Source organism: Coregonus lavaretus (genome assembly GCF_964263955.1).
Source record: "Coregonus lavaretus genome assembly, chromosome: 17".
Taxonomy (NCBI): Eukaryota; Metazoa; Chordata; class Actinopteri; order Salmoniformes; family Salmonidae; genus Coregonus; species Coregonus lavaretus.
This window is the reverse complement of record NC_140004.1, coordinates 17,008,715-17,028,325: the sequence shown is the minus strand read 5'-3', so window position 1 is coordinate 17,028,325 and position 19,611 is coordinate 17,008,715. Positions and strand designations below refer to the sequence as shown.

At 44.8% G+C, this 19,611-nt stretch overlaps 1 protein-coding gene across 1 annotated transcript in view; it reads right to left on the bottom strand.

The window, feature by feature from the left end:
- Positions 1–39: 39 nt before the first annotated feature.
- LOC311144546 (sarcoplasmic/endoplasmic reticulum calcium ATPase 2-like) overlaps positions 40–19,611 on the bottom strand; it is a 36,270-nt gene continuing 16,698 nt past the window's right edge. Inside the window, exons 6-20 of the mRNA XM_084180576.1 lie at positions 12,185–12,265; positions 9,455–9,540; positions 8,672–9,136; positions 6,418–6,506; positions 6,181–6,283; positions 5,957–6,088; positions 5,740–5,859; positions 5,408–5,626; positions 4,909–5,244; positions 4,529–4,749; positions 4,211–4,413; positions 3,951–4,036; positions 3,724–3,857; positions 3,445–3,562; positions 40–3,345 (exon numbers count right to left, since the gene is read on the bottom strand). Of these exons, the coding sequence (XP_084036702.1) occupies positions 3,073–3,345; positions 3,445–3,562; positions 3,724–3,857; positions 3,951–4,036; positions 4,211–4,413; positions 4,529–4,749; positions 4,909–5,244; positions 5,408–5,626; positions 5,740–5,859; positions 5,957–6,088; positions 6,181–6,283; positions 6,418–6,506; positions 8,672–9,136; positions 9,455–9,540; positions 12,185–12,265 (2,666 nt within the window). The 3' untranslated portion in view covers positions 40–3,072. The remainder of the gene's footprint in view (positions 3,346–3,444; positions 3,563–3,723; positions 3,858–3,950; positions 4,037–4,210; positions 4,414–4,528; positions 4,750–4,908; positions 5,245–5,407; positions 5,627–5,739; positions 5,860–5,956; positions 6,089–6,180; positions 6,284–6,417; positions 6,507–8,671; positions 9,137–9,454; positions 9,541–12,184; positions 12,266–19,611) is intronic.

Sequence of the window (19,611 nt, the reverse complement as noted above, 5' to 3'; positions counted from 1 at the left end):
AAGACCTCTCCAATCTGGCGTATAGATGATAAACAACACTTCATGTATAATCGCTTTATTTACCTGAAACCACAAATCATGTGATACTTAATACAATCGTCAGCTCTGAAATGACAGTACAGTTGTTTGGCGAATACACGTGCCATTGAAGGGACTGACTGCTTTCAAGATAATGTATGCATCACTATCGCCGCACCACCGCCTTCCCAGAAACTGCAAAATCTGCTTCAAACATGTCGCACATCACAGTGAAAAGCAAATAGTCTGGTTATTTTACACATCCTATCCAAAACAAGATTTCCTTAGGAAAAGATGATAGGCATGAGCTTATTTAACAGTTGTACTATTGTTCGTAAATTCATGTCTAATTTAGCAATACTATACATTAACTATTACACAAATCTGATCAAATAATTTGCTGCTTCAGAGGACATGCATCATGGAATTTTGTACATTAATATAAAACTATGACATCTAGGTTTATTAAGATGACATAAGAACTCTGTCTTGTCTATTTTGAAGGCTACTCTAAGGCTCTCCATGCAGTAAGGATTGAGGGACTGGGGATTGGTTAATTTGATTCCAAAAACACTTCATACCCATTTCGTTTAAAATATATACCATTAGATTTTTTTGTAATGGAATTGCTTATGAAATGTATCAATCATGTCTTGATATCTCTTCTTTATTGACATGCAGGTCTTGGAAGATGTGGTGCTGCTCAAGAAACACATGCACAACACTAAAACAAAGCCTTACAGTTCCTGCAAGGGATTTAGAGGGGCGGGTTTACACGGCACTAGCTGCAGAGAGAGAACAGAGAAAGACAGAGAGAAACCAATCAGAGGACGACAGAAATAAGGCATAGGTCAAAGAAGCAAAGGTGCAAACCAGAGGCATGGCTCCCTCACTAGGCATTTAAAAAAGGCATGGTGAACAAAAAGCCTTTATTAAAAGATAATCTACTGCTTCATTTTCTACTTACAGTCATGTCTAGGGCCATGCCACGTGCAAGCAGACAGATGGGAATAAATGCATTAAGCCATATTAAGTGAAACGCCATGCCCTGCGAGTAGCATGTCAGAGCCCAAAACTTGCTACCAGTAATGACCCTTTACTCATCAATCCCTTAAAAAACAGACTTGATACAGGTGGAACTAAGACAAGCACAGGGTCTTAATCCTATACTATAGGTTTGGCTGGCACTTAATGACAAAGGGATTTTGAAATGAAGTCACTAATTTTCCTCCATGTTACAAGATCCTGCCAATGGCCTCGGTTGGCTGATACATAAGACCAATATATCACTCATGGAATGGTATCATTTATAGAATGTATCAAAGACCAAGAGCACAGACTCAACTCAGTACTTATTCTTTCAATAAGGAGAAGAGTTACTTTTGTGATTTTGAAGCAACAAAACCTTTCAAGTACCCAGAGTTTGAGCAATAACACTGACTCAGACAGCAAGGCTTGGTGTGTGACAGTGCCAGGATGAGATGAGAAACTAGTGGGCAGAGAGCATGCAGTCAGAGGATACTCACTCTGTTGGGTTAACAGGCGGAAGGCATTGGAAGAAATAGCAGTTAGGTTTAAGAAAACTCAAGCGCTTCCTGGCCTGATATTAGAGAGGGCATGCTTTCCAGGAATACCTACCTACAGTGTGTCTAAAACGCACTCAAGTAAACTAGTGTAAAGGTATGGTGCATCTTTAAAACTCCATACACATACTATTTTGTGTGCTATGTACAGATATACAGACTCTTCCACCAGCGTGTCATTTTAGCCTTTTAGAGTTGGGCCTATATACTATGGCCAAAGCAGTCTCTGCTTGGTAATACACTCAAACAAGGAATCCAGACCACATAAAGGTCCCACCAAAGCATAAATCTTGTGCTCAACTGATAAGATAAATCAGCCCCTTGGTGCGTTTATACATATTCAAGTACAGTATGTGCACAATATACATAATCTATATCATAATTATTGTAATAAAGAAACTACAGTGCCCGTAAATTCAAACTAAACCTAACAAAGTGAACCTTTATGGGAATAACAATAGAATTTGTTGTGTTCAAGTAAATGTGTTTAACGACAGGCTTGTCTATATAAAATAATTGCTTTGAATCGAACTAAGGTAACATTTAGTCCTAACCCCACCCAAGGAACATAAAAAGAACACAAATTAAACTTTTTAAAAGTTCTTAAAATAACATGAAAGGCAAATGTGGGTTTTATATTTCTTTCTGCAAAAGCAAAATGGTGCATACCTCAACACTCAATATGACAATGTTTATGAAAAGCTTAGTGAGAAACACAGGTAGTAATCAATAATCATATTATTAGCGTTGAGATAGCTGTGCCTAGTGCAGAAAAGAAACATGGAGGAGATCAAACAGGGGAAGGAAACATTTATTGTTGAAGAAATCTCCGTTACTCATGCCAGGGCAGAATACATGCATGTTTTTGTGCAGACTTCTGAGTCAGTGCAAATGATGTTCCTTACAGTTACGACGGCACACCATACTTATCTTTAGAAGTCAAAGTTCACACTGAAAACAAGAGTCAAACACCTACGTCCTGTGCACGCCCCTTATAGCTCCTGGCTGCCCCCCCCACCCTTTCCCAAAGCTACAAAAATCTTCATCTTGATAAAATAGTGTTAATTCTCTGTAGACATCTCATAAATAGATTATTTTTATGCCTGTTCAAAAAGGAGGAGCAAAAAAACATAACCAACAGCTTGATATTAAATGAAGACACATGGACAAATGACTAACCTCAAGGAATAGTGAATGGTAAAAAGAAACAGAACAGTGAAAATGTCCTGGAGACAAACCAGCAGAGGGCTCACAGATTGCATCTGTCGTCGCATCTGTCGTCGACACAGGTACAAATGTTGACTTGAGCTCTGACTGCAGTTGATGTGGTTGTGGTAGTTGATGTGGTTGTGGTAGTTGTAGTTGATGTGGTTGTGGTAGTTGTAGTTGATCCTGGTTAATGGGGGATTTTGTTAGACGTGTTAATCTCCACTTACACTGGTGCATGGGGAGGGTTGTGTGCTGGAATCAGTCAGGACCAGAACAGGGCAGACACGTTAGTGTCGATGCTGTAGAGCCACAGCACCAGGGGGAGGGTGATGCTCACAAAGGGCCAGGAGATGCCCTCGGTGCATGCAGAGGGGGACCAGCCTTTGCCGGCTGACTTATACTCTGGCTGGTTACCGGGTTCCAGGTAGTTCCTGGCCACGAACTTTAGCAGCTCATCAAGCAGGATGACAGGCAGGGAGATCTTCAGCACCACCAGCCACTGGGTCAGGTCCAGAGGGGTAATCTGAAAGATGACCTGGAGAGGTGGAGGAGGACAGATGGATGGAGAGAGTGAGAATGGGGCACCTAGAGAATGACCTGGGTTGAGAGGTTGATATGAGTAAAGCTGACTTACAGGCAGTGGCTCCACGTAGAGAATGAGGAAGTGGAGGGACATGGAGAGGCAGATGGCCCCCAGCAGCCAGATGTTCTCCCAGGGGGGCATACGCAGCAGGGACTGGTTCTCTGACAAGCTGGGGATAGAGAGGTGAAGGTCACATTAAGATCTGATTTAGGGTCCACAGCCATTACTCTATATTTCATTCTTGTACTTAGAAAATTGTAGCTGTCCTCTACTGAATGCAAGTGATTCTTTGAGGATGAAAGAATGCTCCGCTCACTGCAGGGGACCCACCTGTTAAGGGCATTGCACATCTCAATAGTGACAAGCACAGACAGGGCCATGGTCATGGGGTAGGGGGACTCAAACACATGACAGTCCAGGTCAGCGAAGTCAGGGTTGTCAGGAGAACACTGCAGGAAGTGGCTCTGTGGGGAGGGGAGTCAGACAGACACGAGGGACTTAGGCTGGGAGGTACAACACCACAGACAGTAAAGCTGACCTCAAGGAGCTAGTCTCACCAGCTGGTACAGAGAGATCATAGGGCCATCCTCAGCAGCCACGAACCACCAAGTAGCGGCTCCCACTGTGGCAGCTCCCACATAGCCTGAGGACAGAGATGGAGAAACAGTTGACCGACTGCGGGACTGACTGGGGGGGGGACAGAGGAGTGCTCAATAACAGTAGATGGTAGGGTATGCCAGTAGTAGTAAGCTTGACCTTAAGATTTAGCTATTTGAGATAAAAATGGAAACAAAGCACAATAGTCTTATTAACTCACATCCGATGGTCAGATATCTGAAGAAGAGCCATCCGGAGATGAGGGGCTCCTTGGCGCTGCGGGGGGGCTTATTCATGATGTCAAGGTCGGGGGGGTTGAAGCCCAGTGCGGTGGCAGGGAGACCGTCTGTCACCAGGTTGACCCACAGCAGCTGAACTGGGATCAGCGCCTCAGGGAAGCCCAGAGCAGCAGTCAGGAAGATACTGACCGCACAGAGAAACATCGTTAACACCACCAGCACCACCACAGGAGAACACCAGAACACCACTACAGAGATATCACTAAGGCAGGAGAAGGAACGTCAAACAGCTGACTCACCAGACGACTTCTCCCACATTAGAAGAGATGAGGTAGCGGATGAACTGCTTCATGTTGTTGTAGATGGCCCTGCCCTCCTCCACAGCCGCCACGATGGAAGAGAAGTTGTCATCGGCCAGGACCATCTCAGAGGCTGACTTGGCCACGGCAGTGCCAGAGCCCATGGCAATGCCAATCTCTGCCTTCTTCAAGGCAGGGGCATCGTTCACTCCATCACCAGTCTGTGGGAGAAAACAGTGGCACAGATACTTAGGGGTGGATAGCAGGCTAGATGACAACAGCATTCCACTGACAGCAATACAACAGATATTACAGCTTTACAGGTACAGTAAGGATGAGGATGGGGGATGTGAGTAGGGGGGGGGGGGGGTTCAGCGTACCATGGCCGTGATCTCATCCATGCCCTGCAAGAACTCAACGATCTTGGACTTGTGGGAGGGCTCGACACGGGCAAAGCAGCGGGCGTTGGTCACGGCATCGCGCTGGGCCTGGGGGGACAGGTCGTCAAACTCGCGGCCCGTGAACGCCATTTTGTCCACGTCGTCCTCCTCGCTCAGGATGCCGATACGGCGGCAGATGGCCACGGCAGTGCCCTTGTTGTCGCCAGTGATCATGATGACTCGGATGCCGGCCAGGCGGCACAACTTGATTGAGGCAGCCACCTCTGTCCTGGGTGGGTCCAGCATGCCAACGCAGCCCACGAAGGTCAGGTCAGACTGGGCAGAGAAACACATAAGATCAGTGTCGCCATCAGGGTTCCTACTAGAACTGCACAATACATGACAACATCCAACCATGATACTAGATATGATATAAGATCCAGCAGTATAAATTATATATAATCTACTTTACGCAACAGTGGTGATGAGTAATCCTCACCTCGTAACCAGCGAAACGGGCACAATCGACAAGCACCATGTGCTCCTTCCTGGGTGGGGCGTCCCGGGTGGCCAGAGCTAGGCAGCGCAGGGTGTCACGCCCCGTCCCGTACTCTCGGATTGTAGACATGATCCTCTCCTTGATGCCTGGGGTCATGGCAACCTTGTTTGTGCCCACCCTGACATGGGTACATCTGTCAATAACTCCCTCTGGGGCACCCTGTGGGGTAAGAAAGAGTTTGAGGTTGAAACACTGATTCAAACACGGGTGAATCAAAAACACTTGGTTCAAAGTGAGTCACACATAGGAGGGTTGCTAAAAGGTGATGATACCTTGACAAACATCTTTCCGAGGGAAGCGCGGGCCTTGTTGGGGGTGCAGTACACAGACATGGACTTCCTGTCTCTCGAGAACTCCAGGGTAAACTCCTTCTTCATCAGCTGTGTGATCACCTAATAGAGGACGACACAGACACGCGACTCAGAAAAACCTGCTAGCAACCAGCTGTGACGTTTCACACCATTCAACGGTTGTGGTTAGTGTACTTACAGAGTTGCAGGCATTGGCCCTGTCGATCTTGGACAAGCCTTTGACGTCGGTGTCAAACGCATTCATCTTCTCCACCAGGCAGGTGAGGGCCGTCTCTGTGGCCTCGCCAACCTTCTCATACACACCTTTGGCCTGACGACACAAACACAAACATTAGTCACCTCTACTCCACGTCCCATGATGAGCCATATGGAGGAGAAAGGCAGGCAGGCAGGCGCACAGACCTCGTTATAGTCCAGAGAGGAGTCATTGCACAGGGCACAGATGGTGGCAATCTCCACTAGACCATCATACGCAGAGGACTTCACTAGTCTGCCATCCTGGTACCTGGAGGGAGACACAAAGGACAGGGCCGGACACAAGATGAAACGTTGGAGGGAGTTTAACAATTAACGTAACTGGAAGTAAATAAATAATTGTAGCATAAATGGATTAGCATTAAGAGTGTATTTGGTACTCACACTTCTCCCTCAGGGGCGTAGGTAGAGCCAGTGATGGTGAACTCGTTCAGAGAGCAGCTGTTCCCCTCGGCCTGGTCAAGGATGAACATCTGGAGACCACAACACAGCACAGACAAGGCAAGGACAGTTAGGCCTGTCTTACACACAACTAATAATCTCATACCAATGTATGGTTACAACATTACATTAGAGGCTGTTTCTTAACTGACACTGTAGATGGCAGCAGACCGACAACATAATAGCACAGTGGACTGCAGAAAGTCAGCACCACAGAGAACCTGTGAGGGCTGTAGACCACCCTATACTGTGTGTGTGTGTGTGTGTGTGTGTGTGTGGGGGGGGGGGGGGGGGGGGGTTGGTTATTCTATCCTTGTGGGGACCTAAAATCCCCAAAAGTCCCCACAAGGATAGTAAAACAAGGAAAATGTAACCCTTGTGAGAACATTTCCCACATCCCCATGAGGACAAAGGCTATTTTAAGTTTAGGGGTTAGGTTTAGGGTTAGGGAAAATAGGATTTTGAATGGAAATTAATTGTAGGTCCCCATGAGGATAGAAGAACATAGCGTGTGTGTGTGTGTGTGTGTGTGTGTGTGTGTGTGTGTGTGTGTGTGTGCGCGCGTGCGTGTGTGTGTGTGTGTGTGCGCGCGTGCGTGTGTGTGTGTGTACTCTCTGGGCTGCAGGGATTTAGATGCCCTCTCTGGCTGTGTGTGGGGGCTATGGCAGGAGTCAAGCAATGAGCAGTGCTTGTTTGGTTTAGTCCATACTACATAAGTAAATAGTGTCGGCCGTCTGTCAGGGAGCCTGAATAAAGAGAAGAGAGCGCTGGAGCCCGGAGGGTCTTTTCCCTCAGGAAGAACTGGACTGGCTAAACCGAACAGTAGGTACGCGCACACTAACACAAACACTGTCACAACAGCCAGTCAGCTGGGACAACACCACAGCCGTCTCAGTCTGCGAGATAAAAGGAAGGAAGGGTGATGGTAATCATTCATGTCCTTTTCCAGAAGGAGGCCACACTTCAAAAGAGCCTTGCTGACGTCAGATGATTAGAAAAAAATAGCATTCTCTTTCGCTGGATACATTATGCTTCTGTTACTGTGAATTCAACACAAACATTTTTGTGGAAGATTTTTTTTACAAGCATCACCTGACCGAGATGAAATGGGAGATGGGGTTGGTTGCTGGGCAGTTACCTGAAGAAGGCCTGGGTTCACTTTTGGCTCCTAGCCTCTACCTCAGAGATCTTAAAGGGATACTGCGAGATTCTGGTATTTAAGCTCTTGACATCCTAGTAGCAATGCTACTGTACCTGTAGACTTCCAGTCATTGCGCTAAAGCTAGTTAGTAGTAGTTTCGAGTCAATGCTAACTTCCTTCAGCCTGCACACAGACATAAAAATGGTATCCACAAGTTCATCTGACTCTAGGTAAGTAACTTAAAATGCCTGAATCTCGCAGAATCCCTTTAACCTACTTGATTGGGGAAAGCAATGTGGAGGAAGCTCCACTTAGCATACTGGCATATTAACATGATGTCTTACTTAAACAGATGTCATCCTCAATTGTGTAATGTAAACAATGACATAAGCACAGTAGGATATGATGACTAGTAGTTACTAGTGCATTAAGGCCAAAATGGCATCATCCATTCTAATAATTTCAGTCTGCGCCAGAGGAGAAGGGAAGTGACTAGAGAGGGAAAGACATTAAAATAGACCATAGAGACCCATTGGAATGCTAGATCAAAATAAATGTATTCTGGGAAATAAATAGCCGCTGGCCAATAAAGAGTCTCTCATCCAGAAAAAACAAATGTTTTAATGTAGTGGAGTCAGCAGTTCCATGCAAAGTTCTGTGCATATTCAACAAAAAGAGAATAAACACGCTCAATGAATAATGAAATGTCTCACTGCTCAGGGACAGAGCTGGAAGTGTGTTGGAGAGCCACTCAGAAAGAGGGAGGGAGGGAGGGAGGGGCTGGATGCTTTGCAGAGCTGTGACGCAAGGTCACTTATGCAACAGCACCGCGGCTGAACAGTCACCCAACGGCTGAATGTAGATCACAGCCGCAGCGCGTCGCTGCCTCACCGCCTTTGTGTAACACATCTCACTCTTGATTCTCCACTACAAAGAACCTTCTGCTCACACTATCTCAAACCCAATCACAGCAAGGTAATGCAACAGAGCCATTTCAGAGGCAGACCTCTGTTTAGTCAGTGTGTAAAGCAAGACAAATAAAACAGCCAGACTCACCCTGCAGACAGACATCTGGTTGGTGGTGAGGGTGCCAGTCTTGTCGGAGCAGATGACAGAGGTGCAGCCCAAGGTCTCCACAGAGGGCAGGCTGCGGACGATGGCGTTCTTCTTGGCCATGCGGCGGGTGCCCAAGGCCAGGCAGGTGGTGATGACAGCGGGCAGACCCTCGGGTATGGCGGCCACAGCCAGGGCCACGGCAATCTTAAAGTAGTAGACGGCGCCGCGGATCCAGGAGCCTCCGTGGACAGGGTCGTTGAAGTGGCCAATGTTGATCATCCACACAGCGATGCAGATCAGGGAGATGACCTTAGAGAGCTGCTCCCCAAACTCATCCAGCTTCTGCTGCAGGGGGGTCTTCTCCTGCTCGGTGGCTGCCATCTCATCACGGATCTTACCGATCTCAGTGTTCACGCCTGTGGCCACCACCACACCAATAGCCTTGCCTGATGAGATGTTGGTGCCCTGAAAACACACAGGTGGAACATTATGGCCACACAGTCCTACAAAATGCTTGAGGACAGCAGACTAAATGGAAACTCAAACTCTATATTTACAAACCAAAATAACATAGCAGGGTCTGTATTTTTTAAGTACGTTTGATATCGAGTGATGCTGGCATAATTTGTGCCCAAATGTTAAAGATCCATGCATCAGGTCTTCAACGTTAAACAAATAACTGAAGGAGAAGCTCAAAAACGACTAGCTGATGGTGGAGAGTTCAATCATCATACAGCCGCTACAAGGAGCAGTAAGGAGTGAAGAGAGAAGAGTGTTGCTTACAGAGAAGAGCATGTTCTTCTTGTCCTGGTTGACAGCTCGGGGGTCAGGCACTGGGTCGGTGTGCTTGATGACAGAGACGGACTCGCCTGGAATCAAAGCAGAGACCAGTGCAGGTCATATATCACACTGATATCCCTTTGTCTGTGTCTATAGCCACAGGGAAAAACGATATCAACTTCAATCATAGACTCCCACGCCACAATCAATGTGTAACATTCCTCGCTCTGGGTGCTTGTGCACATGATGCAGGGCAAAGCGTCTAATCATGTGGATCAAGAGGAAATAAACCCTTGCTATAAACCCAGTTCAGAGGTGAACTCAGTTCATTCATTCCTCTTGCAGGGCTCTACGCTGACCTTTTTTTACAAGGAGCATGTCTGTGCCTAAGTTGATAAATGTAGGTGCAGACAAAGAAATGTATGAGCACAACGAAAAATATTTGAGGTATTAATGCTAGAATCCTTACATTTTTCTAGGTGCACTGGTGCTCCTAAATAAAAATTCCAGAAAGCACAGCAAATTATTTTGGCGCATATGAGACTAAAATGGTCGCACTGTAGAGCCCTGTTGTCTTGTCCAGGACAAGCAAAAAAATTATCACAATATCAAACAATTACTCCGATCAGAATTGGATCAGAGGCCAACATTGGAAAAATATTCAAATCTATTTTTCATATACATAAATAAAAAAGCCTACCTGCATATTGGCTACAGCCTCCTGTCCAAACCGATGCGGACATGAGGGAGGCGCCAGAAAATGTAGCCAAACTTTAATGAGACTTTTAATTACATAAATATAGGGTAAACGCCAGTCATGTTTGACAAATCAAATTTTTTATTTGTAATTTAGCAGACGCTTTTATCCAGAGCGAATTACAATATGTAGTGAGTGCATAGATTTTCGTACTTGTCCCCAGTGGGAAACGAACCCACAACCCTGCCGTTGCAAGCGCCATGCTCTACCAACTGAGCCACATGGGACCAACAATGAAGGGTAATTAACATTAAGGTCTCAAGACTTGATTCTGTCGACATATTCGAGGCACGGTTCATTCAAATCAACTTTATTTTATTGTCCAGCAGCCAAAGGCACAATCCTAGTCATATTAGTAACCCATGCTAGATTATGCATCTTTAGATCGTTTTGAGAACGGCGTTTCCCCGCTAATTGCATTTTGGAACATTCGCGCATAGCCTACAGCCATGTGCGCATTGTTGCGCTTATAATATAATATAATGAAATAAAACGAATCAATGTTAAGCTAAACGGTCTGATCCGTTGCGGTTGTATGAATTTAGGCTCTATCGTCCCAGAACTGTCCCAGATTCTGCCTTTTTGAACCGTAGACATATTTTTTTATCGTCCCAGAGACGACGGGACGCCCTTAATTTCGAGCCCTGGAGGGAATTATTTTATAAAAAGACATAAAACGTATTTGGCTGTAATTGTAATGTTGCAATATTTTATAGGCTACCAAAGGTGGCCAACCATCCTCCAGGAGAGCCTTAAAAAAGGGGAGTGTGGCCTACATGTTTGTCTGATTAACTAGCCAAAAAATGTTCACAGCAAGAGAGTAGTTGCCACACTTCCACAATAAACCCCTTTTCCAACGTAACTTGTAATGACATTAGAAGCAACATTCGGCTTTCATCAAAATAATAATTATTGTGAGCTATGACATGACAAAGGGAATTTGCATATGTCGCAAGAGAAACGATAATTCGCCCTTATTAAACTCAACAGATCATTTCCATCAATGGATGTCGGTTTAACTAGTTTGACTGCTATGATTAAGCAATAAGGCATGAGGGCAGTATGGTATATTGCCAATATACCAAGGCTAAGGGCTGTTCTTAAGCATGATGCAACGCAGAGTGCCTGGATACAGCAGTTAGCTGTGGTATATTGGCCATATACCACAAACCACTGGGGTGCCTTATTGCTAAACTGGTTACCAACGTAATTAGAACAGTAAAAATAAATGTTTTGTCATACCTGTGGTATATGGTCTGATCCACCACGGCTTTCAGCCAATCAGCATTCAGGGCTCAAACCCGGTTTAAATGGTAAATAAATCCCTTTTGCGCATAACTATTGATAAATCCGACAGGAGAGTTTGAGTGATGAAAGTTGGACAGAGGATCTCGAAATCTCTGAGCAAGAAACACTTGGATGAACTTAAAAAATACAAATGTTAGGCTATTTTCAGGCAATTGTGCCATTATTTTGTGCCAGATGTTAAGACTACAACCCGTTATAAAATGGCCTATTCGCAAGATTTACTTGTTATTTCAATAGGGATAGGCTACGGACTTAAATCTGGGGTTATGATTTTAATTCAACTTTCCATGTTTTATGGAAAAAGGGTCGGGAAAAAAAATAGGTGTCTCCCTAATTACAATCTAAAAAAGTTGTCACGACGTGCGCGCGTGCTGATATGGCTCCTCTCACTCATGTGACTCAGCCAATAGTGGACTAAGCTGCCTGCTGCAGTGCTCTCTCAACAGTCAGCAGCAGGTCCCAGTGAAATACATTATTTAAAAAAAAAAAAGACAAATGCAATGGCGGCTGCTGTGCAACTTAGAAATAGCCCAAAAAAACACAACCCGCGAACAATACATTTTCACCCGCGACATCGTTTTCAAAGTAGCCCAATTCCGCAGGAAAACCATGGACATGGCAACCCTAAGTATAGGGAAAACAGTGCAGCAAACTGCCATGTGTCTTACCGGTCAGGATAGACTGGTCTACTCTCAGGGTTGTAGATTTGATGGAAGAGAGACGGATGTCTGCAGGAACCTTGTCTCCAACTAGGGGGGAAAGAAGACAGACACACTGACAGAATTAGAGATAAATAGATTAAAATGTCATAGATGGACAATGATGCATTTCAAATCAGCGAAAAGTGGACACATATGACCTCCATAACGTCTGCCCATGATGTCAACTCATTGTAGCACAACACAGACACAATCTAGTTACAGGTCTCTCAAGACAAAGTGGTTATGCATGTGCAATGCCATAAACAAGTTTAAACCTGTGCTGTAAGCAGAACTTTACGAAAATGACCCACCCTATAGAGTGCTTAGACTAACGGACCACCAAGCTGTTCTCTGAAATATAGACGCAATTTATTCAGCATCACTGTTAACTGACAGACTATAGCTCATTTCAAGGTTGGTTGCTGAGCCACACGAAGGCAGAGGCAGAGTAGGAGGAGGAAATGGAGGACTGGTGAGCCATAAAAGGCTGGTCCCAATGAAAAAAGCCAATTTGGGCCACATCTGAATTGTGGTGATCCGATTCAGCAACCTATTAGTACATAAATGCTGGGAGATGGTGAAACCACTCCGTTTAAGGCACGGTTCTTCTTTCAATTTCAACGTGCAGAACAGTTCTTCATAAACACGTAAATTTGCTCTTACAGATCTGGGTGTCGGTTTCCCAAAAGCATCTTAAGGCTAAGTTCGTAGTTAGAACCTTCGTAGGAGCATTGTTAAATCTCCAAGCTGTTTCGCAAAACCATCGTTAATAAAGTTGGACTTGAAAACGCTCGTTATTTACCGACTGCCTCAGACCACTCGTGGAACAGCTAAGTGCGTTGTTAGATGCGTTTTTCCCTACCGCGTCACTTTATACACTGAAGATTTACGCTAAACATAAACATCTTGATTCTGTCTCTTTGTGACCACCGAAAACTTCAGAATGAAGTTGACCACAAATACAAAGTTCCCAATGTCTTTGCAATTGTTACAAACAAGCGAAGGGTAAAAATGATGCTTCAAATTAAAACAGATGACTGCATTACATTATTTACAGTATAGGCTATAGACCTATACCTTCGGAAAGTATTCAGACCCCTTGACTTTTTCCACTGTGTTACCTTACAGCCTTATTCTAAAATTTATTAAATAAAACAATTTCCTCAGCAACCTACACACAACACCCCATAACAACAAATCGAAAACAGGTTTAGAAATGTTTGCAAATGTATTTAAAAAAACTGAAATTACTTATTACATAAGTATTCAGACCCTTTGCTATGAGACTCGAAATTGAGCTCAGGTGCATCCTGTTTCCATTGATCATCCTTGAGATGTTTCTACAACTTGATTGGAGTCCACCTGTGGTAAATTCAATTGATTGGACATGATTTGGAAAGGCACACACCTGTCTATATAAGGTCCCACAGTTGACACAGTCAGAGCAAAAACCAAGCCATGAGGTCGAAGGAATTGTCCGTAGAGCTCAGAGACAGGATTGTGTCGAGGCACAGGTCTGGGGAAGGGTACCAAAAAATGTCTGCAGCATTGAAGGTTCCCAAGAACACAGTGGCCTCCATCATTCTTGAATGGAAGAAGTTTGGAACCACCAAGACTCAATCAGGGGAGAAGGGCCTTGGTCAGGGAAGTGACTAAGAACCTGATGGTCACTCTGACAGAGCTCCAGAGTTCCTCTGTGGAGATGGGAGAACCTTCCAGAAGGACAACCATCTCTGCAGCACTCCACCAATCAGGCCTTTATGGTAGAGTGGCCAGACGGAAGCCATTCCTCAGTAAAAGGCACATGACAGCCTGCTTGGAGTTTGCCAAAAGGCACCTAAAGATTCTCAGACCATGAGAAACAAGATTCTCTGGTCTGATGAAACCAAGATTGAACTCTTTGGCCTGAATGCCAAGCATCACGTCTGGAGGAAACCTGGCACCATCCCTACGGTGAAGCATGGTGGTGGCAGGGAATGGGAGACTAGTCAGGATCGAGGCTAAGATTAACGGAGCAAAGTACAGAGAGATCGTTGATGAAAACCTGCTCCAGAGCGCTCAGGACCTCAGACTAGGGCAATGGTTCACCTTCCAACAGGACAATGACCCCAAGCACACAGCTAAGACAATGCAGGAGTGGCTTCGGGACAAGTCTCTGAATGTCCTCGAGTGGCCCAGCCAGAGCACAGACTTGAACCCGGTCGAACATCTCTGGAGAGACCTGAAAATAGCTGTGCAGCAACGCTCCCCATCCAACCTGACAGAGCTTGAGAGGATCAGCAGAGAACGAACTCCCCAAATACAGGTGTGCCAAACTTGTAGAGTCATACCCAAGAAGACTCGAGGCTGTAATCGCTGCCAAAGGTGCTTCAAGAAAGTACTGCGTAAAGGGTCTAAATACTATTGTAAATGTGATATTTAATTATTATTATTTTAAAAATAAATTAGCAAAAAATTCTTAAAACTAGTTTTTGCTTTGTCATTATGGGGTATTGTGTGTAGATTAATGAGGGAACTAAACAACTTAATCCATTTTAGAATAAGGCTGTAACCTAACAAAATGTGGAAAAACTCAAGGGGTCTGAATACTTTCCAAAGGCACTATTTCAATCATATTGAAATCCATTTCATGTTCAATGAATTGTTATATTTTGCTAATTGTAGGCTACGGTCTGAATTTGCCTCAATATATTGAATGTGTAACAATTGTGATGTGCCAATACTTGATTTAGTGCATTATAATAGGGTAAGCATTAGAATAAGCTCCTTCAATATTTGCAGCCTTAGGAGCTGATCCGTCATCAGTATTGTGGAACAAATATAATGCTAAGGTAAGATTTGAATGGAGAAAGCTGATCAGAGAGCAGCACTGCCTTTCTTTCGATCCCATCAGGAGACACATGCTCCAATTACGCACTTATTGATCGTTCTCTCTGCGTGGCGTTTTGGGAAACGCATGTACAATTTTCTGCCCTCGTAGTTAAGATGCCAAAGTTACATTGCTATCGGGAAACCGGGCCCTGGAGACTTCACATAGTATTACATTTATTCCGCTAACCAGGCTGACCTGTCAAAATTAATTCCCCTAATAAAAACACCTCCACACATTAGACCATCTCGCAAAGGAGACAAACAGCAAGACGTGCATCTTTAGTCAACTTTAAACCATCCCAGGACAAAAAGGTTTGTTTTTTAATTATGCAAACATGAACTTTCATTTCAGGACATACAGTGATGAAATTCAACCTGAGTCCTGGAATAATATGCCCAACCTGTGTGATAGAGGGAGACTGGTGAAGACCATGGGAGAAGGTAAACATTTTCTTGAACATCAGGATCCCCCTGTGCCCTTGAGGGGAGAGCAAAATAGCAAACTATACTGAACAAAAAGATAAACGCAACATATAAAGTGTTGGTGCCATGTTTCATGAGCTGAAATAAAAGATCGCAGAATTTTCTCTCAAATTTTGTGCACACATTTGTTTACATCCCTGTGCCAAGATAATCCATCCACCTGACAGGTGTGGCATATCAATAAGCTGATTAAACAGCATGATAATTACACAGGTGCACCTTGTGCTGGGGACAATAAAAGGCCACTAAAAAACAATGCCACAGATGTCTCAAGTTGAGTGAGCGTGCAATTGGCATGCTGAATGGAGGAATGTCCACTAGAGCTGTTGCCAGAGAATTTAATGTTCATTTCTCTACCATAAGCCGCCTCCAACGTCATTTTAGAGAATTTGGCAGTACGTCCAACCAGCCTCACAACTGCAGACAACGTGTAACCACACCAGCCCAGGACCTCCACATCAGGCTTCTTCACCTGCGGGATTGTCTGAGACCAGTCACCCGGACAGCTAATGAAACTGAGGAATGTGTGTCTGTAATAAAGCCCTTTTATGGGGAAAAACTCATTCTGATTGGCTGGGCCTGGCTCCCCAGTGGGTGGGCCTATGTCCTCCCAGGCCCACCCATGGCTATGCCCCTGCCTAGTCATGTGAAATCCATAGATTAGGGCCTAATTAATTTATTTCAATTGCCCGATTTCCTTATATGAACTGTAACTCAGTAAAATAGTTGAAATTGAGTGTATATTTCTGTTCAGTATATTTCAATATGTTCCCCCAATGTGCTAATCAGGTTTAAAAATGGACACATGATAGCAGCTGTTTCCCCGTCATCCCCACTGAACAGGAAGGAGGTGGAGGAGATAATACCAGACGCTGTCACTCGGACACGGAGCCCCGCCTTCCAAAACTCATCGACGCAACAGGAGTGGCTCTTAGCACAACCAGTACACACTGGAACCTTGAGAGGAAAGAAAGAGAGAGAGAGAGAGAGAGAAAGAGAGCAAAGGGGAGAGAACGATATAGAAATAAAGAGAGACCGGGAGAGAGAGAAAGAAAGAGCGAGAGAGAGAAAGAAAGAGCGAGAGAGAGAGAGAGAGAGCGAGTCGCCACGGTGTGCAGTTGGGCACGTGTCAGGCGATATTAATACAGACACTGGTGCCAGGAGTCCTGGGCCGTCAGTGGCCATGGGCCAATCATGAGAGAGACAGCTTTTCTCAGAAAGAATTGTGTAGAGCTCAATCGCATCTTTCAACTGTCTAAATGTGGAACAATGCGTTTCACTTCTGATAAGGTCAGGCAACCTACCTCACAGAGGGAAATATAAAATAAATGTTTATCAAAATGTTATTTGTCACATGCGCCGAATACAACTGGTGTAGACTTACCGTGAAATGCTTACTTACGAGCCCTTGCCCAACAATGCAGAGTTAAAAAGGTAAGAACATTTTGCTAAATTAAAAAAGGAAATAGTAACAATAATGAGGCTATATACAAGGAGTACCGGTACTGAGTCAATGTGCAGGGGTATGAGGTAGTTGAGGTAATATGTACATGTAGGTAGGGGTAAAAGTGACTAGGCAATCAGGATAGATAAACAGTAGCAGCAGCGTAAGTGAAGAGTGTGAAAGTATGTCTGTGTGTGAGTGTGTCTGTGTGGGGGGCGTCAATATGCTTGTGTGTGTTGTGTGTGTGAGCGTATGTAGTGTGTGTGTGAGGGTATGTAGTGTGTGTGAGAGCCATTGCACGAGAGTCAGGTAAAACATTTAATTTAAAAAAAGGGGAGTCAATGCAAATAGTCCGGGTAGCACATTTTGATTAACTGTTAAGCAGTCTTATGGCTTGGCGGTAGCAGACAGAACAGTATGACTTCGGTGGCTGGAGTCTGACAATTCTTAGGGCATTCCTCTGAAAAAAACAAATGATCATCAGCCTTACTTGAATTCAGACAAAGGCAAACTGTTACAGAATAATATCTAAAGGCCAAAGAAAGATGCCATGTTTGGGAGGAGTTTCAATATACAATCTGATGCCAAGCTGAACAGAAAGAACATGACCACAGTCAAATGTTTCCCTTCAGCCATGAAGTATAACGGCCACATCCTCAGGGTTGTGTAATACTTCCTGTGCTAAGAGACGTTACATTTTTTAAAGAAACACTTACGACTGCAGGACGGGAGGGAACTAGAGAGAAAAATGAGGATGGCTTGAGGACGTTTACAATAGCACTTGTTGAAGTCAATGACACTGTTGATGTCATTATGAAAAGAAAAAAAAAGGAAACGCAACAGTCTAAGAGTGAAAAGCACACAAGGCACACATGACATTGTCCTGGTGCAGTTCAACTGGCCCGCAGGACTGCTCTGGATGAAGTGTGTGTTTATATAATCTGTCCCTTTATGTCAACATCCTACTTGGTACCAGGCCAAACATCTGTGACAGTCTCCACACCTAGGAGAGTGAGACAGGCAGCGTAGCAACAAGAGGCACAGACTCAAGAGTCAGTGAACCAGTGCCAGACATGACTCACAGGGGTGCCCTTCTTTACAACAGAGGAGTAGGTCCAAGCAAGGCCGCCACACCAGGAAGACAGACCGACTGCTTTAGCTGACAGACGGACACAGGCCCTGCTGTGTATGACTGCATGACACAGGCCCTGCTGTGTATGACTGCATGACACAGCAGGTTTCTCTGTGTCCAATCCGGAGGGTGCAGGTGCTGATGGCAGATACAACAAAAGGCTGAAAAGCTGCTATTCTGAGGAGGCTATTTCAGAAGCACTCATTTTTTACATTTTAGTCATTTAGCAGACGCTCTTATCCAGAGCGACTTACAGTTAGTGAGTGTATACATTTTTTCATACTGGCCCCCCGTGGGAATCAAACCCACAACCCTGGCGTTGCAAGCGCCATGCTCTACCAACTGAGCTACAGGAGGCAGTTGACACTGCTATAAATGAAGGAAGCAGCAACAATATCATATTCAACTTATGTTTTAGGAATATAAATGGTACTTTAACATTTTTTTACAGGTTACAAAAAAAAAAAAAAAAAAAGAAAAATCTGGCAAAAACTACTGAATGAGCCCAAAAATGTGCTATAAAATGTATTGATTTTGATGATATAAGGGAAATCTTGAAAATATGTTTGTCCTGCCTACCAGTGGCCTGTGCTGTGTGAGAGCTAGAACAGATGCTGCCTGACTGCCAGGGTTCTGCTGGGAGATATGAAGGAACATAGAGGTCAGGGGTCAACATGCCTTCTAACTATCAGTGACCTCTACACTCTCCAGCCAGTTTATTAGGAACACCACCGCATTCGCGAAAATGGATCGCTCCAACAGACAGTGAGTCAGGTGGCCGTGGCTTCCTATATAAAGCAGACAGACAGGCATCGAGGCATTCAGCTACTGTTCGATTGAACGTTAGAATGGGCAAAACGAGTGACCTAAGCGACTTTGAGCGTGGTATGATCGTCAGTGCCAGGCACGCTGGCTCCAGTATCTTAAAAATGGCCACCCTCCTGGGCTTTTCACGCACGACAGTGTCTAGGGTTTAGCGAAAATGGTGCAACAAACAAAAAACATTCCAGTCTTGTGGGCGAAAGGAAAACGGCAAGAATCGTGCAAGCTAACAAGCGGGCCACAAACAGACCACTAACGGCGCAGTACAACAGTGATGTGCAGAAACGCATCTCGGAACGCACAAATCGTCGATCCTTGTCACGGATGGGCTATTGTAGCAAACGACCACATCGGGTTCCACTCCAATCAGCTAAAAACAAGAAGAATCGGCTCCAGTGGGCATGCGATCACCAACACTGGACAATTGAGTGGAAAAACATTGCCTGGAACAGGACTGCGAGTTCAGTTTACTTGAGTGGCCTGTGCAGTCCCCAGACCTCAACCCAATAGAGCATATTCGGGCTGAGATGAAACGGGCTGTTCGAAGCATGAATGTACCACCGTCCAATCTGCAGCAACTGCGTGATACCATCGCGTCAGCATGGACCAACATCCCTGTGGAAAGTTTGACACCTTGTAGAA